Consider the following 23,275-nt stretch of genomic DNA (forward strand, 5'->3'; position numbering starts at 1 on the left):
TAAAGAAACAATCAAAAAAGGAACCACACAAAGACACTGTATTCCGGTCAGAATACACAAAGATTCACCAATGTAATAATAATGTACTTTCATTATGGTGCTCTGGAAACAGGAAAGAAATATAAACAAATTCATTCTTCCATAAAAAGAAGAAGTATTTGCAATTGTTTAAAATTTAGAAAGAGAACTCCAAGACAAAGAAATATAGCTTCTTTTTCTTTTCTTTTTTTTTTTCCTATTGAAAGAAAATTTGTTTCGTAAACCAGTCGTCTTGGAATCCTCTCTGTAGGCATCATATGTAAATGCATATTAGATTGGAGAAAGTTGACTTTCACAGCTAACTACTATGATTGCAGTTTGGTGAGTCTATGGTAATACAGTGAACATCTTTAAAAATCTTTTACTATTTTGAGATAGTAGAGGTCCCAGTATTAATCTGTTTTAAACCTTGGACAAGTCTCAATAGTAGAATCCTTTGATATATTCTTCCTATTTCAATGCAAATATATATTTTCTTTCTTTTTCCCTGCGATGTTGATTCTGCAATAGGAAATACTAGTATTAAGATTTATCCATTTCTAATTTTTTACTTATCAGGTTTGTTTAATCATAAACTGAATCAGAAATTAATTTCTGCATGAAGTGAAGTAACTTCAACTTATTGCACAATCAACTGATTGCACAGTTTCAACAGGCTGCAGCTTGGTTTTACTTTACTTCATAACTTGACTCAGAGAAAGGCAACATAATCAATATCTTATACAGAAAATATAGAAATCTTTTCAGAAGGTGTTGACACAATGGTCTTTAAGAATTGCTCAATACAGCAAAGGAATATCTATATACAGGATACTCAAAGAGGAAAAATAGGCTACTGGCTTCCCAACAAAATAATTTGACCATTTGTTTTTCTTTTTTATAGATTAAAACTCGTTGCTCATTTTTGCTGTCTTCTTTATAGAGCTGCAGGAGTGTAAGCTGGATTTAGGTGGAAGAAATAAACTGAAAAAAATTACCAATATGTAGGTCATATTTACCATCACTTACTTCTATGCAACACAGAGACAAAAATTTGGAATAAATCAGAAACATTTTTTGAGACATGGTTTTGCATTTAGTATGATGTTAATGCCATCTGAAGTATCCTAAGCTATCAAAGTGTCATCAATGATAAGGTTACCTGAAGTAGTAGGCGATGGAACATGAGTGACATAGGGATGGTGTTGAAATTTGGGAGGGTTGTCATTCACATCAGCAACAGCAACAAGCACACTGGTGGAACTGGAAAGAGCCTTGGGGTAGCCCCCATCACTTGCCACAACAACCAACGTGTAGTTCTCTCTTGTCTCTCGATCAAGTAGAGCACTGGTGATGATCTGTCCTGTGGATGGGTTGATTGTGAATTGAGAATTGCCACCAGTAAGCCTATAGCTGTTTGACAGAAAAAAATGAAGAAGAAAATTGCGTTTAGTATTTCATAAGGCAGCCTGCTGACTTCAGATAACAACATTTTTCATACTCTTCAGACCACCATGCTGACAGATATTGACACTAGGATTTTCTTCTGTCTATCCAGCTGTCTTCGCTTTATTTCTCTTCCATATTTTGAGACTTCTCATAAATGACATTTCTGGGGATTTCCAAATGTAGTTGCTTAAAACAGATAGATTTCTGATAAATGAGTTTCAGACTGAGCCTCTGTGCACAGCTGGGCATTCTCTCAAAATCACTAGTGACCTGCTATCGGCAGCCTCTGTGGGCTAACGCATGAAGTATTACTCCGAAACACTGACATGCTCTTGACTGAAACTGCAGAATATAATTGGAAATAGTACTACTTTCAGAAATCAAAGGATGATTTTTACAAAATAATATGAAGGTTTATAATTCATATTTTCTTGCTACTAAGTTTTGCTATTCGATATTTCAAGTTTAATTCATAGTAAATCATAGCAAATCCATAACCACAGAACTATCCTAACAGCAATGAATGAGGAGAAGAATTTGACAATTGGTGTGTCTGCATGTGCACATTTGTATGTTTGTGGGAGTGTCTAAAAATGTGGTAGAAACTGATCGTGTGCCTACTGCATCTCATGTGCCTCTGACTTGCTAGTGTAGTGAATTTGTCTTTGCTCCTTGAATGTCTATATATCTACTTTTAGCACAAAATGCATCTCAACGGCACCTAGAGCACTAAGCTCTATTTTTAAAGGTAATTGTTTAACATTAAATTTCTATTAATTCAGATTATGGAATTTCTAGGGAAAAAAAAAAACGGAAACAAAAACTGGCTAAAACAATCAATTCTCACATCCAATATTACAATCCTTACAAAATCAAAATTCAACTGTGATTAGCACTGCTTCTTCAGAGAAGACTGTTATAGTACAGTAGCAACTTTGTTTTGTAGCACACAATTCTACAAAAATATCCAGGGGAAATCTACTATCATGAAAAAGAGTAAAATCCACATCTTCATCTTTTCAAAACCTAAACAGGATATGACAGAAATAACAACATAGGCCAGAAGCTTTTCCTAGAGGACTGATAGCCAGTCTGTCTAATAAGCTGTGGCAACCTCTCATGTTCAGTCATTAATCTCTACAGAATGCCAGAAGCACACTTTAATTGCTTAATTATAATTCAATATGATGGCCATATGTAATTATTCTCCAGCCAAAGAAATGTGCATCTAGAGTGGAAAGAATGTGCGGTGCTTAAAGCACCACTTAAATCTCTGTAAATACCAGTAGTATGGACACACTTCATCTGTGATTTGCAGTGTCTTAACACTATGAGACGACACAGAAGAGTCTCCTTAAAGTGTACTTCAATGTACGAAGAATGACTCATGATAGCTTTGGAAAGACATCTTGAAAGACACTTTAAAAAACAAAGAAGACAAATTGCATTTGCCATAGGATATTCTGAGTTATATATGATTACAGCTTCAAGCAAACCAAGTGGACAATTACATCTCCAAGTGGACAATGTAACTGTCCATTTACAAAAAAAAATCCAAAGCACATCAAAAGATAAAACTCCCAACTTTGTAATCACAACTAGTACAAAAGAAATGTGACTGAAGTACTCCTAATCCAGTCTTCTGACTACTCTGAGCTGATCCTTCTTATCTATAGTGCCTTCAACAATACTCAAACATGCATTACCAGAAAGAACCTCACCAACCCATCAGCTCCCCATATTATGCTATCACCAGAAATAAGAGTAAAAGACTTGGGGTACGTGGAATTGTAACCGTTTTGCAGAAGATTAGCTGTCTTTTACAGAATTAAGTCTTTATTTTTTTCTTTTTAAGAATATCTTCACATAGAATTTCATATACCATCCATAGAAAGCAAGGATTTCGTTTTGGAATGTGCTCTAACAAGACTGAAAAATTCTGAGTCGGTGGCACCTCCGACAAGAAGTGCTTAGGTATTCTGGTCCCTCCAATAATTGGAAGTTTTGTCATCTTTTAAGATTTGTATTATTTGAAATTCTAAATCTGGACAAATTCTATCAAACAAAAACTAAGTATACGCCTGAGTTTGAAAAGTGCAATCAAAACATATTACAAATGGTTACTTATGAAAAAATAAATCTATTCTTCTCGAGATAATTAATGAATGGCAAGGACTAACAGTAGAAATATCAAAGCAATTCAAACACACTAAAGAAATCTGAGAGCATGCTGATAATTTTTAGTTATGGGGTGCAAACATTACAATAATCCACGCTTTGTATGGTATTCTTTTTCCTAAGAAAGTTTTCCAGAAATAAGTTTCTCTGAGTGAGAGTGAATTGAATTAAAAGTTTTATTGTTTCACAACGTAATAAATGGTAATTTGGGAGACTTTTCAAATATTTAAAGATGCCAAAACAAAAAGTTTCTATTTCTAGGTTTTAGCTAGAGGGAAAGAAAATATTACAGCATTTTGTACATACTTGCTTTGCTATAACACAGTTCTGCTTTACTTTATTTCTTTTTTTCTTTTTTTTTTTCCCCATGTATGAGAACAGCGATATTTTCCTATTCACTTTGTATGAAGTATGAACTGAAATAGTAAATAAATAAGCTACTTTTATATTCTGACTTGTAATTTAGGGAACAGAGAAACAGGTGTTTCCAGCAATAAAAGTTAATTTTTAAGAGATAGTCTACATGCTATTGTGATTAATGTCTTGTAAGAATCTGCTTTTTATTCCATTACCAATAAATCAATTCACAATGGATAATCCCTAGCTTGTCACTGCCACTTAGCATCTTCATTATTCTTGTTCATGGACTGGTAATGGCCAGTGTTCAACCCAGCGAACAGTTAAAAAATAGAGCTGCACCAACTAAGATATGCAAACGAGTTGGTATTTAAAGCAAAAACTCTGAATTCTTATTTTTTTTTTTTCCAAATAGGATACATCTCACTTCTGGTATTGTGTAATTTTCATTCCATAAACTGGGCTCTAGACTGAACACATTAATTGACTGTAGATTTACCCACGGAACATGACAACTTTAAGTGAAAATTAAATTATCCTTAATTGCAAGCCCTCAGTTCAAAATGCTATGCTAAATATAAGGTTTAAAGCGTTTCCAAAGGACACACATACCAAGGTTAGTCAGTAACGCAGATTGTTCATAGCTTATATCATGCTTTTTCATGCAGAGAACGTGTATGTCAAAAGTGTAGCTTCATGTGCTTAATCCATTTATTATTTTACGTGCAGTTTGAGGGTTTACTTTTTATTTTTTGTTTATATCTACTAAGAAGAAACCTAGACTATTAACAACAACACTCAGGTGTAAATAGAACTCCAGTTTACTTTTAACTTATTAGAAAATTAAAAACAAGACTGTAACTCTTCTCATATTTAATAAATTTCTAAAAAGAAAAACAAAGGTCACATTTGCTGAAAGGATGTAGCCACACACATACTAATATCCTTTTGCAACTTAAAGCTTTATGTCATACTGATTATGGACATTGCTAAAAAAAAAATTTAGGTGAGGCATGAGGAGGGACTGCATTCAGCAGTGCTAAATGACTTACCTAATAACAGCATTTCTAGAAGCATCAGCATCTGAGGAGTTTACTAGCAAAATATCTGTCCCTGTAGGTGCATCCTCAGGAACTGCAGCAGAATACATATTAAAGGCGAATGTAGGGACATTGTCATTGACATCATCCACAGTGACAGTGATGGTTCCAGTGCCAGTGAGGGCAGGAGATCCTGCAGGAAAGCAGAATACAGAATGCTAGAGGTTACAAATACCACAGTGTTTATCTGAGATCTGCCATCCCCAATTTAAAGACTAATGCTTGAACATGTCACAGTACACAGAGCAAGAAAGACAATGAGACACACAGAACAGGGTCAGATTTGTTTCAAAGGCACATTGACATAAAGTACAAGTTGTGACAGTTAAAAAAAAAAAAAATTTTTTTTTTTTTTTTTAATACTTGCTTCATCTAATTCCAGCAATTTTTGTAATACAAGCTCAGTGGAAAAAGATGGTCTTGGAAACATTCAGAAGTCTTCCTGTAACAATTAAGGCCAATTTGAACATGTGGTTGCCTTTGAAAAGTTGTTCAAAGGTGGCACGCTGACAGCCGTGAAGACTCCAGCCTTCAATTTACTTATCCACAGAACAAATAGAGGGAAAATAGTGGCAAACCCCAGCCACTCACACAGCACTTCTATTGCCGGTCACACCCTGACCTAGGAAGACCTTCTCCAAAGGGTGAGAAGGTTGCACAGTTTCCAGACTCAGGCAGGCTTGATTTCTCTCTAGAAGCAACCATCTACAGCAGCACAGTCCTCACTCTGATGTGATACTGGTTTATGGGAAATAAGATCAAATTTATTTAACCTACAACTTTTCTTCTTTTTCCAATATTTAACCCTGATGTGTGCAAACAACTAAGACATAGCATGCATATTCACAAGCAGTCTTTCAGTACTGATTCTCTTTACAGTTCTCTTTCATCAAATCTTAAAATGACACTGAAAAGTTTCACAAGTTCATGATGGCTTTGCCAGTTTATTGCACTTTCATTGAGCCAAGAATCAGCATAACACCTTCTGCTAACCAAATTCTTCGCTGAGGGTCCCTGAAAAAATGGGATCCTGCTTTTCTTTGAATATGTAGCAAAACAGGGAGGGAGAGAGAGAAGAGCACAAAACTCACAAGGTACAGCACAAAGACAAATGGTGACCATGCCTGATTTACCCAAGATTGCATCCCTCTCCCCCTCAGTCTCAAGGAGATACAATAATTCACCGTTTGCTGGAGCAGGGAAAAAGCAACATTAATGAAATGGTTTGGGCCAGCACCCTGGAGACTGATTCAAGCCCTTACTGAAAGGCAAGTTTATTAGACTGAGCTGTCACTTGATAAAATACAGGCAGCCCCTTGTGACCGTCCTAATCCCTCCATCACAGCAGACGGTTGGAGTTGCTGCTGCACGAGGTCACTGCTAGGCCTTGGCCTCTCAGGGCTAGGAAGGAGGCAGGCTCTGCTCTTGCATCTCACGTGGTCCTGGCAAGGGCTTCAGACACAGAGCTTCTGTGAGAAAAAGCAACTAATGACCAATTTTCCCCACTTTTAACCCTCACAGTCTGAAGGCATATTACAGCCTCCCATGAAGAAGTTGAGAGTAGCTTCTGCAGGGGAAGGACATTTCTAAACACAAAATACTTCCAAGTAATTTGATGTAACGTGCAAACAAACCAAATCAAGGAGCTTCTAAAGGAGATGAGCTATAAATCTCGCCAGGCTTCCTTTGAAGCCCACCAACAGGACAGGCCAGATCACAATGCTGAGAAGGAAGAAATGAGCCAGAGGAGAAGTTTCCCGCCTTGTCTATGCACAATGGAGCCCTTTCTCTGCTCCTTTCTGAGGTAATGCACTCTGCCAATTAATATACTTTCAGTCGGGAAGGATACATTAAGGCACTAAGTTTGACTCATTTTTCACTTTTTTTTTTCCTTCTTTTCAATATTGTCATCTAGCCAAATGCTTATAGATAGAAAAGGCTGCAAAAGCGTTCCTGATTGCTGAAATACTGCCCATGGAGTGTTTATTATTACTGCATTAAATGAAACGGAGTCCTCAGTGCCGTTCACTGCATGTGTCATCAAGGTCTGGCCTTCCAAACACATTTAATCCTCATCCATCTCACAGCTAATGAAATGAAAAGTCAAAAGTTGTTAAGTTTCACAGGTGATTAAACAATTTATGCATAATTCAGAAATTAACCTCGGGTAAATCCCATTCAAAGAGCATTAGTAATGCAATTCAGCCTGGAAAAGAAAGCTAAATTTCAGCGAAGATGTGAAACTCATTGTCTTAAATGCATTTGCTCACACAAAGAGCCAATGATGGAAAATTCAATCTGTCAGCTTCTTCACAAAAACAACTGCAGCAGAAGCTGCTCCAGAAGGCTCCATTAGACATAACCCAATGGTAGCATGATGGCATGAGCTCAAGCACATTCCTTGGTGTAAGAAGGAGCTGGAGCTCAATGCTATGATATCTGTACTCACAAGGCTTCCCATCACCATGGAGAAATGGGAAGAGTACTCCTAAGGGAAGAGTATGCTAATACAGGGAAGATTTTGTATTAGCCCAGTACTCTATCAATTTGGTCTGACTCCATATGTGTTATCTACCCACATATTCCTTATTGATGCATTACACTTGTCAAAATAAGAGCACTTGTGTGAATCAAAATGGCAGAAATTGGCTCTTTGTAAGACACTTGATGGCCATTGCTCCCATTGGGTGTGTCTACAAGGCACAGTACAGCACAGTGTAGACACATTTATTTTAGTCTCAGAGAAGTGAAAATACCAGCCAAGGTTGAGCATACTAATAAAATTAGCTAGGGTAATATAAGCAACTCAGATCTCATTCAGTGCTAGTTTGTGGCTCAAGAAATATCCCAGAAGTCCAATATTAATTCAGCTGTTTGTAACATCCAAAGCCACTGCTTTTTGTCTCAAAACCAAAAATCATTCTCATTTTTCTTAGATGGAAAAACTCACGCATCTACATTGCTTTCCTGTCTACACAGGAAAAGTTATCCAAATACGTCCTTTTTCCTCTCTAAGTAAAACATCACGTCCACAAATTTATTCCTTTATTCTATTATGCTGAAAGATAAAGTTGCAGTTTCACAGAGTTCTCAAAGCTTGTATTCACTTGAAATTAAATGACTAGCTCACATTTCTGCAGTTACTGAGAAATATAAGAAGAGGAAATTACAAATGAAGTAATTTTCAATGGAAAAGAAATAGCTCAGGGCCAAACTCTACCATTCTCAGTGAACTTCCAGTGAAAGTTCTGCTTGCATAAGGACCACAGAATTTGGCCCCTGATAATAAGTAGGTTTCATAAAATGTAGATGTCATATTTGTGGTAAAAGAAGTACTTTCCATGGTTGGGCTGAGTTCCCAGATTTCTTAGTTTTGCTTCAATAGCAAATCTTACTCAAGTCAGTTATTCTAATTATGCTAGAGCATTATCCTTCTTGTGTGTGTGCTTTTCACATTATGCCTAACATTTCACATAAATAAGAGTAGTTAAATTTGTGTAAATTCTGTTCTATTAATCTAACATTTGAATTGTCCCCAACCTATTTTTGATAAACCAGACATGTTTACAATCTACATAAAATTGTTGTACACAGTACACAAGACTCTGCATTCTCCTACAAACAGCTCTGAGTGCCACAGACTTACACTTTTCTTTTACTGAGCTTGCAGGGAAATTTCTACAAACTTTTATAATATTTTAAGCCATTTTGCAGCAGAAGTAGTAATTATTTCTGTCAGACATCTCTTATTTAGAGCATTTTTCTAGAACTATACTAATAGTTTTTAGGTTCCAAAACACAGCCTCTCACAAAGGCTTAAAACATCCACGTTGAAAAACCATTTTCAAGACAGATAGGGAAACGAAGCAGCCATCAAATGATTAATAGCCACAGAATGTGAAGTTAACTCAGGGAAATAAACGGGAAAGATCAAACTGACTGCTCAGTGAACATCAAATCTTTAAAACTTAGAAGACAAAATTCATATATTATTCATATTATTTGAATTTTCAATATCTGTGCACTGTGGTCTGTTTTTATGAACAGAACAGTTTATTTTCAAGGTGACAGCTGTACATATACATTAAGCAGAGAGCCCCACAAATGTCCACATGTCATTGTTGAAATAAAGATTAACCTGGGAGAGTGTCAAAATAGCAACACAGAGTTCAAGAATAAAATTGCTTCCCACGGATGTTCTTCCAAAAACTTAAGCTTTTTGCTTACATCTGCTAAGTAAACATGTGTCTGGGGATGAAGAGAAGGAGCAGACCTTGGGAACCTGCTCCTTGGAGGCTCATGGTGGAGAACAAGTTGCAGAACGAGGTTATGAGAGGCCACCTCATCCTAGGCTGGCTGTGGGATGCAACTTCCCTCTCTGCAGAGAACATCTGGGGAGGTGCCAACGACATGACACCAGGAGACTGTGGAGCAGGCAGGCAGAAGCTGAACCTCCCTCTTCTATTTCCCTCCTCTTTTGCCTGTTTCAGCAAAGCATGGATGGCAAAGATCACCAAGAAGGTCCCCTGATGCTACTGCTCATCTGTGACTGATGAGCCACAAAAAGAGTATGATGACAAAAATGTGTCAGTGTAGAAATTAGAGCAGGCCTCTTCAACTTTTTGCTCCTACCCTCCAAGAGAAGACAGAATCTGTTCAGGTCTCCACACCACAGCCAGACTCCAGCATGAATACGGGGGAACAGTCACAACACTTTGTGGGATAGAGGTGCAAAACAAAACATCTGAAGGAAACTCACAAAGCCATTGAGATGCTTCAAAAACATTCACAAAAAGATTATATTATTGGAAATCATCCCAGCTGTGTGATACTGGATAGCTTACAACAAAAACTAGAAATAAGAGAATGTGTTCAGCATATTATCCACACATTGTTTGAAGTTTTAACGGATCCTCAGTCTTGTCTGTGCAGTGGTTACTACAAAAGACAGTACAACTATAATTCCTTTCAGAAACTAAAAACTCAAAACTTTTTGCCAAAAATAAAATATCAAAATTAAATACTAGAAAACTAACACTAAATTTAAGTAGAACACTATAGATAAAATTAAATGAAATTAAAAAAAAATAAAATTAAATAAAATGAATATAAAAGACTAATCAAAACACATACGGCAGGCAATTTACCATGTTTTGTGATAAATTAAACACATCATTATCTTGAAAATTGGAAAGCAATTTAACAGAAATGGAATTTTTGCTTTACTGAAATGTGTTGCTTTGCAACAAAGCGGATTTCACTTCTGCAGTCAAACACTCAGTGAATGAGTCCCAGGGCTAGAAGTTGAATGCGTTATTACAGAGCACTAACTTTATCACCCAAGTAAACAAGGCCTTTCTCATAATAAAGCAGCCAATCATTCTTAATGCTTTGATATGCAGATAGAGTGTTCTGAGCCTTACAGAAGCAAGCAGTATTTAAAATGGAGATAGAAAAAGTTAAAATGCAACTAACTTGCATTACACATTTAACTTCTAGTGTAAAAGAAGCTTGATTTGAAACACAGAAAAATTTGAATTAATTTATTTACCTGGAACATATTAGACAGTGCATATGTAAATGAGCAAAAGAAGTAATTATTTGTACAAGATTCTGGCTGCACTGAGCACAGCATAAGTTGGATGTTGGGCAGCTGATAAAGCAGACGTCAGTCAGCAACTCCTGGCTATCAGGTTTTGTCCTCCTCCCAAGGCCCAAGTGTTTTATCTCCTGTGCTACTGGTAAGGTCTAAAGCATAGGTCATTGGAGATGTGGTTTAGGAAAGATGTGTGTAACTATCAAAGATTTCTTACCAAGAACCACATTTAAATCCAGAACAAAAAAAAATGTCTTTTTCCAAGGAAGTTTCACAAGAAGAAGCTTTAAGGCCAATTTCTTACAGCTGAACATAATTTTCATAACAAGACCTGGCAGATGACTGCCTGTAAGGGAGCATCTTGATGTGTCCACGGTGTATACAGTGTCCAAGGGTAGAGGCATGGCAGTGCACACCACCAGGAAGTCTGGTGACTGCAGCTAGATTAAAGAATAAATTAAAAAAATACATAAAGATTTAAAAATAAAAATATTTTCTTAAATCATCAAACACCCTATCCTTGTTATAAGCTATTGCTGTAAACAGAAACAAACAAATAAAAAACAACAACAAAAAAAAAACACCAGAAAAGATGGCTCCTGGAGGGACTGCTGACTAAATTAAATTTTGACTGCTTGTAGTCTTGAATATCCCACAGAGAAATTCCTGTAATGTGTGATTTTGAATTATGATTTAAAAACATCCTTTATAAATAGCAAAGATTAACCAGCAGGATAAGTTTTCAGGTCATATGAATGAGTTTTACTCATTTTATCCTTTCTGAAATTGTAGCTTTGTTACTGAAGAATCAACTAGCAGACATGCCATTTATAAGGTGTAACACCTGATTCAGAAAACAGTTTAAGATCACAATAACTGGAAATGTATTTGTATTTATAAAAGGCTGAAAATTTTTCCTTGCATAGCGTAATGATTACTTATCTTACTCTTTTGCAAAACAACATTCAACAAACTCTTCAACACCTCTGCAGTAGAATTTCATTTAAAAGTGATCTAAGCAAAAGGACAATTATTTTAAGTTAATTTTCACTTAAGACTTCTAAGTTGATTGTAGCAAGACGAATGATAGAACAGATAAGAATAATACTGGATATTTGAGCTTCCTGCATTAGTGGTGCAATAAGCTAATCTTTAAGGTCTTTTCCAATCTGAGCAATTCTACGATTTTATAATACTATAACAGAATAAGCAAGAACATCATCCACACTCATTATTCAATCTTCCTAGAAGGCATAAAACTATGTTCAATGACACAAGAATTCTCACCACTATTTTTTATAAACCAAAAGAAGAAATTAACACTATCCCAACCAAAAAGAGTACACAGTGAAAAAGAGAGCAGTTCACCCAACAACTTCCAGCTAGAAACAGATTATCTCATTTAAAATAAACCTTGCTGGATTCTCCACAATCTTGACAGAGGAGAAAAGGAATTACACAAGAAATGTTTGAATGAAAAAGTACATTAAATTTACCATTTTTCTAAAAGTAGTAAGAGCATTCTTGAACTAAAGAAGATAAACCTTTTAATATATATTTGTAACTTTGCTTGCCTTGTCCAAATAAAATCCACCATCAATTAGGAACTGGTCTCAAAGCTGAAGTCTGCCCATGGTTTTAACCTAAGTGAAAAAGTAACTTTCCTTCTTTTCATAGATATTTTAGCTTACTCTGGCCAGCTGACCCCTTTGCCAATCTGAATACACACCTCTCCCAAATCTCACGCCAGAGAACACAAAAACTTGGATTTAGCCCAGGGGACTCGAACTATTTAAAAAATAATGATCTAATAATGAAGATTTAACTCCAAATAGAAGACAAAATCCCTCAAATGGTATTCTAGGGCCGTATTACACATCTTGCAGGGAAGTCCTCTAAAGGGATGGGCTAAAACTTCATCTCCTTTGGGGAGTAAATTTGCCACATAATATAGACATGGATACAGGCTCTTCCTTGGCAATTACTGTCTAAGGGACATCTGACACCTGACTGACTTTGCCATAACCCTGCTGCCTAAACAGCTCTGTGAGCCTGTTGATCTCCAGAGAAAAATGAAAACATTGCCAACAGTTTCTAAGCTCCATGAAATGGTAGGATCTTGATATTAGCCTCCCAAATCTACAAAATGCCACTATTGATTCCCCTCTCTCTTGATTTTAAACATGGTAACACAGAATAAATGCTTATCAGAGCTCACTGATAAGTCCGTTGCCAGTTCTCTTGTCTGATTTAGAAATAAATTTTAAAAAAAATCATGCAGAACTACTAAAACAATAGATTTTGTAACGGTGGTGAAATAGTAAAAATAAAACAACTAGTAAAATAGCAAAATTAGACTCAAATAGATAGTGTTGGCATGAGGAAGTGCTTCCCTACCAGCACGGAAATAAATGGGGCTGGGATAAAAACAAACATTCATTTTGACAGAGCTGTGGCATAAAACAGATCCTACAAGAGAGTATTCATTATGTAAACTGCTCAGCACCAAGGTAAGCACATCAGCTTCATTTAGCTCAACCATGGCTGAAGTAATGTGCATATTTAGACATAATACAGAAAGCATGAAAAACAGGCCATTTCTAAAGGGAATTTGTGACTTGTTTGTTTGTTTTTGACAGTAACAAGATTTAATAATAGCTGAATTTGTTTTAAAAACACAGCTCATTCTTTTAAAGCAATATGTTTTCACAATGCAAACTGCCTGTTAAGTAGAAACAGTGTATGCTAAGAAAACAGGATGAGTATAAATGTCTCTAAGCCCAGTCATATAAATCTCACATAATGTTAACCCTCAAGACTCTTTCTTTCTATCACCAGAAAATAGAGCCTGCAGTTTTTCCAATATGAAAATACAGTTATCCTTTACTTGTCACCACAGACCAGGAAATATCTCAAAACGTGTCAAAAGAAAGGGTTAGAAGAACAATACAACTATATTGTCAGATTTAATTTGATTTTAAGATTGAAGTGAACCAAAAGCATATGTCAAATGAGAATTCCTGAAAGGGATATAACCTCTATGTTTGGTTGCCCTCCTGCATTCTTGAGGAAAGAATGCATAAGTTAAGGGCCAACATTTTGTAAAGAAAAAACATATGGTTGCTTTTTGACACAGGCCAGGAAGGTATACAACAACCAGCTAACTAAATACATTAATCAGTCCACTGGTTCATGCCTTTCAGATTTATCTAAATTAGTAAATAGGTTATTTTAAGAAAATAATTTAAAAACCCACAGCAACACAGATTCTAATTAGAAACATCACATTTTGATTGTGGCTTTATTGTGGCAACATGCTGTTCTGTCCAACCAAAGCAAGATATGGTGGGTGCAGTTTATTTAAACAGTAGTCCTGAGCAGCTAGCAGGTTTCCAGATGTGCTACTCTACCTCCCTGTGACCAATAAATAAAAGGAGGAGGACTGTTGGAATGCTAACATTTTCTCCAGAAAATGGCTCAACGAGTTAAAGCTATGGATGATAAAAGAGGCTGCACCACTTCTTGTCAGGCTGCCAGGACCGAATGTTTACTCATTGCTGGGTCCCCAACAGATGGGGGGAAAAAAATCATTGAGAAAGTCCCTTTCCCCAACCATTTTGCCATGAAGAAGATTACAGCAAAGCAAAACAGATGATTTATGTGTTAGAAACAGACCCGTAAAGACTCATTCAAATAGTTTCACGTAGGTTTCTCAGTGTTTATGTTAGCAGATATTTTGGAGGAGCATCTGCAATCTAAACACTATCGTGTTATTCCACAGACCATCATTTTGCCTGTCATATTTATATTTCACACACTCTGGTCTACAGCTTTTGCTGCACGAGGGGCTCTAAACTGGGATGGGTGAACTTTGGAGCTGAATTATGTTTTCTTTCTTAAACAAAGCCACAGGTGTACAGCTCTGGAAGATGTTGAATACTCCTAATGAGGGATGCTTTGTGCCTCTTTGTAATAGCCTACTGCCTTGACCAACAGTCAACTATCTGAGACAAAGTAAGGAGGAAATGCAAAAGTGAGGAAAGAGGCTGAAATCATGAATCTTTGTGGATAGTGTCTCAGAGAAACTGAGCATGAACCAGGCTGTATGGCCACAAATCACTGTCATCTACTGCTGAGCCAAGCACCAGAAAATGTTTTATCAGGTTTTGATACTGCACTCTGTTGATTCAAGATCTATCTTGAGGAGTATGTAGAAGATAGCAGGCAGCGTCAAAGAATAGCTGGGTCAGAGCCAAGTTGATGCTTATGTCATGACTCTGACTTTTGCTTGGGAAAGCATTCTTCTGAAAACTGCCCAACTGACATCTCTGGTGCACATGATTCTGCCAGTGATCCCTTTCTCACCTGTAGCACATGCTTACAAGCAGCTTGGCTCAACTCTTAATACTCAGCAACTTAACAACTTTTCTCATGTGCCCAGGACTGAAATCTGGGCTCTAGGGAGAGCATGCCTGCACAGTGTGATGAAGCACAGACTCCAAAGCCAGTGCGGGCACTCAATCTCATGCAGCCCAGCTGGCACTATGCTTTGCATATGCAGGCTGACATTTTGCCATGTTGTAATCCTTCATCTGCTACAAATAGACTCGGGTTGTGCTGCCAATATGTGCTATTAAAACCCACGAGGTTTAGGGGATGAAGTGATGGTCATGAGCAATGGGGCTACACTTTCTGAGGCCACAGACTGTTTTCAATACACTGTGCTGACACTTCTGGACAAAATTAATTAATTCTTCCATCAACTTCTCCATAGACAACTACAAAAACACTGTAAGTGCCACAGCCACAAATAGATGAACTGATAATAAATATAACTAAGAAATTCTTGATTATGTATAGGGAGATCAGGAAGACATTCAAAAACAAGTTGAAAATTCATCAGTTCTTAAGTCAAAACGTGCTTCTGAGCATGTATTGTGTCTGCTTCTTTGAAACAAAGGAAAGAGTTGGCACAGATTTCTATAGGAGTAGAGTATCATTCTCTAATCTTTTAAATTAGTCAGTGGAGCATAAAAAAAATCGAGATGTAGGTTCTATGAAAAATAGGAAATAGGTTGGAAAGAGAGAATTTTGCCCTTGACGTACTACCCCAACCTCATCAGAGCTAACTGCATCTGGACACCTACCGTGATATTTGTCTGGAAAAGAAGCTATATAAGACGCACCATATATAGCAAGACTTGTTTGGCTGCTAAAGGGGAACCAAAAGACTGTTTATTACAGCTAATAAAAGCTGTACTCAAAGTGCAAACCTCTTCCTTGATTTATTTTCAGAAATAATATGTATGTAAATGCTTTTAGACACGTCTGCTCTCTTCAACATTTTGGCAGCCACTGATTTCTTACACTGCAACACTACCTGTTTTTTATTTGTTGTGGGTTGAATTGACTCTATGCAAGATTCTTCTTTCTAAGAATAGAAGCATTATCAGACAAATACAAGCTAAGATATTAGAAACACATAGTTATATTAGGCAAAGAACTGGACGTGCCAGTGAGAATTTCTTTTATAAACTGTATAATCAGCTGCTCTAGAACAGAATATTTGAATGCACTGTTTACCCATTTCAGATACATCACTGCCATCTTTCTGGTAGTAGAACCAGAAATACCTTATTTAATGAATCAAACATCAACTAGCAAAGGTCAGTGTATTACTGCTGTGATGGATATCCATCACATAACCCTACCAGTAGCGTTTGTATATTTTAAAGTAATACATTCTTCTTCTGATAAGCTACAACTCTTTTAAGAAAGACTTCTTTCCCCATTATTTTTTCTTTTTTTTCTATTTCAGCTGCCAGATGTCTACAGTAATTCTTGTGCATTCCACAAACGATAATGTAACACACAGTAATACAAGACTTAAGACAAAGCTCAACAGAAAACCCAGAGTCTGTAGCTTGGTCCTTTCTTCCATATTACTGTTGCAAACATCACTCTTTGAAGAGGCCTCAAACAAATTATTTATCTGTACTCTTTACTACCTAGACTGATGAACTCAGTATGACTAATTTAAACATGAGTCCCCTAGAATTTCTTCTCTGAGTACCTGTTATGACTACAGCCCACTTACTACTTCCCTGAAATCAAGGGAAATTTTGGCATCAACTTCTGCAGGAGCAGATTTTCCCATGTTGTTTTATATAGATAAATCACGGCTAACATAGTTTCAAACGTTTTCTTTGATGGTAAGAACTTAGAGAAAGTTTCCAGTCCAATCAAAAGATAACATCTAACATTATTTGGCTAAAAGCTGTAACAAATCATACTGACTGTCTGGTTGGAAACTTAAATGCAATAAACAGTTACCTTTAACTTAAAGTCACTATTTAGCATCTGTTTCTGAACATTTTTGCTAGCATCTTTTTGTACTGATAAGAGGAAACAACATCTTGAGATTATGAGACCATGAAAAATTATTTAAAAACAACAACAACAATAAATTAGTCAGCATAATATATATGTGCTTATGATAGGAACTAATGATACACACTGCTATTGTTGTCAGCCACTGAAGACAAAGGTTCCATGCATAATTCATGTATTAAATCCTCCCCTGAACTTGCTGAAACTAAGAAGTCTTCAAATACAGATAAATATTTTCATTTGCCATGATTGGATAAAAATTCTGGATTTCACATTTCTTAGGAATTAGTTTAGGAAAAGATTATGCTATTGTCAAACTTTTGGCTTATATGTGGTGCTCGGCAGAGGGTAAAACTGATTTCTTGCTATTTTTTTTTTTAGAAGGAAATCATTGTTTGCCACTTGACACATGCCCTATGAATTCAGACTCCACATATTTCGTATGTAGGGCAAAATTCTATAGAATTCTACTCAATTTCTAGACGTGCAACTTGGACTGGGAGAGTAAACAGGTACCAAAGATCTGCTTTATCTGATGTATCCAGATTCAGAACTAACATAAGCTTGTTCAAGCCCAAGCATGTCCAAGTCACAAGTGTGCACTTTGCAGCTATACAGTAATGGAAAGCCAGTGTGAAAAAATACAATGTGGCATAGTATCTCCAGCCAAAGTACAAGACAAATGATATGCCAAGTCCTAAAATTATATTTCACAGTTTCAGCTGTGCTCAGACTGTGAAATACCTGAGTACTGCTGCAATAGGAAAATATAAGTCACAGACACTGTCACTGACATAATATACTGTGCACAATACAGTAGAAAACAAAACTGTACCAACTTGTCAACAAGTTGGGTTTGCTTCTATTTTTATTATTTGAAAGTAAGAACAAGTCCTGCAGTAAATTACAAACCATCAGATTCCGGAGGACTGGTGATCCATTCAGGATAAGATGCAGAATGTCTTTGTTACCAATACTCATATCCAAATCTGCAACCTACATTTTATGCTCAGACACCTGTAGTCAAAAAGTCATTAATCTTCATAATAAGAATTCATGTCTGTGTTTTAAACTGAGGGAACTTAAAATACATTTGGGATTTTGGAGCAATCTAAGACTGTATGGTAGGAAAAGCAGAAAATTTAAATGCTAAAATCTAAATTGTCATTACTCTTGAGGGGTAACATTTCAGTAAGATTAACTGTGTAATCCATAGCTCTTTCCTGGCCATTGGTTTGAAATGTCTGCACATTTCTGATGACAACATTAAACTGTTTTTTATTGCTATTGAAGAGGCTCTCATGACCTTGGTAGGATCACTCACTACTATGGTGGAAATAAACCAATCCATCTAAAATCTGTAGTGAGACCTACTAATGCATACGGATAAAAATCTTGATTTCAAGAAAATGAACTCCCTTTGACATCATGTGAGCCCAGATTTCACCCTGGAGAGCTAAACTGAAACTTCAGTACAAATCTCCATGCACTAAAATTACAGATCGTTAAGAAAGTACTTTTTTTTTCTTTTTTTGCATCAGGAATGTAATGCTGTCAAGTAAGGCAAGATTTAACTAGAAGAGACTGCACATTTACTTTACCTGAGTCAGCAGCTGTGATCAATAAAACATACTGCTCCTTCGTTTCTCGGTCCAGGCTCTGCACTAAGCGCAGCTCCCCGCTGGCTGAGAGAGTAAAGGCTCCTTCTTCATTGCCACTCACCAGGACATAGGTAAGCTTGCTGTTTAGGCCTTGATCATCATCTCTTGCTACAACCTACAAAAGCAACATAAAGGCATGAAAAAAAAATTCAGTAACCAATAAGTGCGGAGTCTGTACAATTTTATTGGGGTAAAGAAAATATTCTCTGTGACATTAATTCTAATTAATGGATTGAACTAATCCCAGTATCTTAAGGCTATTACAAAATAGCTGTAATGGTAAAATGATTTAAAACAGTGGTGGTGGACTTAAAAGCATTGCTTGAAAATTTTAAAATAGTTGATTACTTATCTTTCTTACGTTTAAATACATAAAGATGGCATTGGGGTGCAGTGAAAATCACAGATGACTTGGTATAGACTGAGCTCAGTATCCAAGAACACACTGTATGTCCTGCCATCTCAATCCATTTATTTCTCTTTCAGTGTTTGGACTAGAGCCTCATCCTACATAGGCAAGGATCAGATGGACAGATTTGTTGCATGGATTTTGAAAATGAGCTGAGAGAATAGGGGAAACTCTTGAAGTCCTAGAGTGTGTGAAAAGATAGATGGGGGGGGGTGATGAAGGGGGGATGACACAAAACCAAATTCAAAGCCCAATACCAAATTTTGGCAAAAAGCAAGAAAAAAAAAATACAGAAAGGAAAACAAAACAGCAACCATTGCTTGTTAGGTTACGGCCAAAAGGTAGCTTTTCAATCTTGTGGGTTTTTTGTTTGTTTGTTTGTTTTTTTCCCCAATGGTCAAGGTATATTAATAAAATGTTCCAAGGCATTGTAGCAAATGTATGTAATTGTAGCAAATGCATGTCAATTTGTTGAGCGTACTCACCTGAAGAATGACTTTGGGAAGCGTCTCTAAATTCTCAGGAACATTCACATTGTAGGGAGAAAGTTCAAATGTGGGAATGTAATCATTAACATCTTTCAGAACAATATTGACTGTTGTGGTGTCAGTCCTTGGGCTGCTTCCACGATCGGAGGACTGAACAGTCAGCATATAGGAGGGTTTCCTCTCTCTGTCCAAAGGCTTAGCAACCGTTATCACCCCCGTCACAGAATCGATGCGAAACTCATTACCAGTATCTCCACTCACAATGGAATAGCGAACCTGCCCATTTGTACCCTCATCTCCATCAGCAGCAAGCACCTGGATTAAATCTGTTCCTGTTAAAGTGTTTTCCTCCAACTCTACTCTATAAAGCTTTTGTGCAAAAATGGGATTGTTATCATTAATGTCGAGGACTATGACTATCACATCTGTAGATGAAGAAAGCGATGGCTGGCCCTTGTCCGTAGCCACCACAGTCAATGTGTAGTTGGACACAGCTTCTCTGTCAAGCTCCCCGATCAGCCTGACCTCACCATCAATAGTGCCAATGCTGAATTTATTGCCCAGAGGCCTAAGCAGACTGTACTCGATGTAGCTGTTTGGACCGCTGTCAGGGTCAGTCGCCTGTGCCTTGAACACGACTGTGTCTATCGGTGTATTTTCTGGGATGTAGGTCAGCTTTGGAGAGATAAAGCTAGGAGGGCTGTCATTCACATCCAGCAGAATAATGGAGACTTGAGCTGTGCTTGTGTACCTGGAGGCAGGGAGAGGGGCCATGTCGTGGACTTGAACAACAAGGCTATAGAAAGACTGCTTTTCCCGATCCAAAGGTTGTTGGATGCTCAGCACCCCGCTGTTGTCGATACCAAAGTGCCCTACGCTGTCCCCGGAGGCGATGCTGAATGACAGCTGTGAGTTGCAGCCTGGGGGGCAGGAAAACAGCTAGGTAAGAGAATATGCCTTAATCCCACTGATCTAGATACATAGATGCTTCTAGCCTCATTTCCTACGGAAATGAGGAGCATACGAACATGCCTCCCATTCAGCTTCTCCATCATCATTTTTGAATCCAACAGTTAATTTCAGCAAAGTTTCACAGTGGAACATAAGCCATGGAAATAATTAAATTCTGACAGGAGCTGAAGAGGGACAGGGAAGGATATTGCTAACTAGAGCGGCCACTGAGGGAAAAGCCAGCAGATCTCATCCCTGTACTTCTTTCAGCAAGAACTGCAGTGAGAACATGTACGACTTGTCACATCTGCAATAGTTTTGAAGAAAGTATCAATAGTTCTGCTGCTAAAAGAACAGTTTTTTGCTCCATTCTCCCCATTTCTAGTCAGCAACATTATCATTGACATAATTATTTCATCATTTTTTCCAACCAATTACAAAAAACAAACCAAAAAAAACAGAAACTCCCATGCCTAGATGGAGCAGGCCAAGAGTGAATACTGTGGAGAGGTATGCTTACCATACAAGGAAGTGTTCAAAAACACCAGATGAATAGCCTTCATCTTATGACTGAAACACAACTAGCAATTATGGTCAAGGGAGTGATTTATACTTTTGGTACGGGAAATGCATTCTGAGTCTTACAAGGCTTCGAAATGGCTCTAAGTATGCCACATAGCAAACAATGTATATTGCCATTGCAACGTCAGAGCTCACTCTAAACAGCTAATTGTTGGAACACCCAATGGAAATAGAAATAAGTCTTCTTTCATTTATACACATATATTTCTGTATATTTATATGGATTTATATATACACAGATATATTAAGTATTTATCTCATTAATATTTTAATTCATATTGATTTGTTTTCGTGTTTTGGGTCATGAAGACTGTGATTTAGGATTAGCAGATTAACAGACTTTTCACTACTCATTTACCCCTCAAACTCACTTTTACATGCAAAGAAACCAAGCTGCCTGCTTTAGCAGATTATTACTTTGTTGTACATTTTGTCATTTTTACTCAGCAGCTTTTTTCCTTCAACTAAATTGCTTTGATTACAATATTATTACTGTATTTGATTTTTTAATTACTGCTGTTTATTATGCTCAGACTCAGGAACTCTAGTTCTACTTGCCTTCCCCCAAGGGCTACTCTAATTGGCACCTTTCTCTCTCTCCTCTTCTTTGTATGGACATAATTACAAAGCAAATAGAACCAAACATAAAAGACAAAATATTTTTATGCAATTAAAGAAATTAATACATTTATATGCCAGATATTAGTGTTTCTACATTACTTTGATCAAGTAAAGGAATGTAAAAACATAATACAATTCTATTTTCTGTTCAGCTGTACTTCAAAATGATTAATTACATGAATGGAAGACTTCTGATTTCAGTAAAGTACTTCCTGGCAATTCAGTATTTTGGCAACTGACTTCAGAAATAGGTAGAAATTAGAACATTTAGATGAAAACCATTTTTTACTAAATTTTAATACTCTTTTTATCCATTGTTTGCTATAGTGGTGCTTGTTCCTATTAAATTTACTACCTGTTCTTCTCACTCCTTCTACCTTTTCATTATTTCCCCTGTAGTTTTAACTAATATTTACTATGTATCTGTATGGTTCAAGTTGACATAAACAGCTGTTGTTTCCCCAAGGTATGTCAAACAAAAAAATGACAGTGGAGCTGTTTCACTATCACAGTCAGTTTTGCCCTTTACCAATGTTTATCCTAAAACAACAGGTATACATCACTAGAAAACAATGTCTTTTAAGAGCTCTTCTGATCTTTGAAATCATGTAGCACAAACAATCAATGAAATTATATTTGTGTGCATTGTCTGCAAATCACATGCAAAGCAGTACAGTAACGGTTATTTCTGTACTCTACCCAAATACAAGAAAGCACAGGATAAAAAGGTTTGGGCTTGAAACAAAAATACCAACAGATGATAACATTTGCTGAAGTTGCAGTCCTACTGGGTAACTGAGCCTGGCATGACCTTGGAATGAAATTTCTGCCCTACTAATTTTAAATTCAACCTATTAAAAACAGTCAGTGTGCCAGAAAGTAGAAGAGGCAAGATGTCTGGCTGATTTGTTCTTCTAAAGCTCATTTGCTTCCTTCCTAATTGACTGGACGATAAATGTAAAATTGTATGTCAATGTCATGACAGTTCACATTCATTGTACACAGATGAACATTAACATACGAGGAAAAAGAAAGCAGATCCCTAATGGCTAAGTGGAACTAACTTTCAAGAATGTTTGAAACCAAGCATCGTACTGCTAATTTTTTTAAGGTTTTTTTTTTTTTTTCTCCCTGTTTCACTTGTTAGTTTGCATTTTTTTTTTTCATTCCACAGTTTCTTCCCACTGTATATTGTGATATAGGCAAGAATACTTGGACAGAAAAGATGAACTATGAGAGGAGACAGATGAGACACAAACACATTTGTCTGCAAGTCTAAAGAAGAAATCACTTCCCTGGATGCAAGTATAAGTTCCTCCTCCAATTTACATTTAGCTTGCATATAAAATCTTTAACAAGAGTAGAGAAAGAAATATCCATGCAAGAACAGCCAATATAATGAAATTGTAATTTCTGACTTGATGGCTTATCTTATGAAACCTCTTCTCTCTATCACTTTCTCAATTTGATCTCAA

General features: G+C 36.7%; 1 protein-coding gene across 1 annotated transcript in view; it reads right to left on the reverse strand.

Annotated features, from left to right (window-relative positions):
- The window catches only part of FAT4 (FAT atypical cadherin 4), a 134,360-nt gene that overhangs the window by 33,854 nt on the left and 77,231 nt on the right, over window positions 1-23,275 (reverse strand). Inside the window, exons 5-8 of the mRNA XM_010710090.3 lie at window positions 19,644-20,566; window positions 18,690-18,864; window positions 5,055-5,235; window positions 1,181-1,431 (exon numbers count right to left, since the gene is read on the reverse strand). Coding sequence (XP_010708392.3) covers window positions 1,181-1,431; window positions 5,055-5,235; window positions 18,690-18,864; window positions 19,644-20,566 — 1,530 coding nt within the window. The remainder of the gene's footprint in view (window positions 1-1,180; window positions 1,432-5,054; window positions 5,236-18,689; window positions 18,865-19,643; window positions 20,567-23,275) is intronic.

Source organism: Meleagris gallopavo, chromosome 4, assembly GCF_905368555.1.
Source record: "Meleagris gallopavo chromosome 4, MGAL_WU_HG_1.1, whole genome shotgun sequence".
Classification (NCBI taxonomy): domain Eukaryota; kingdom Metazoa; phylum Chordata; class Aves; order Galliformes; family Phasianidae; genus Meleagris; species Meleagris gallopavo.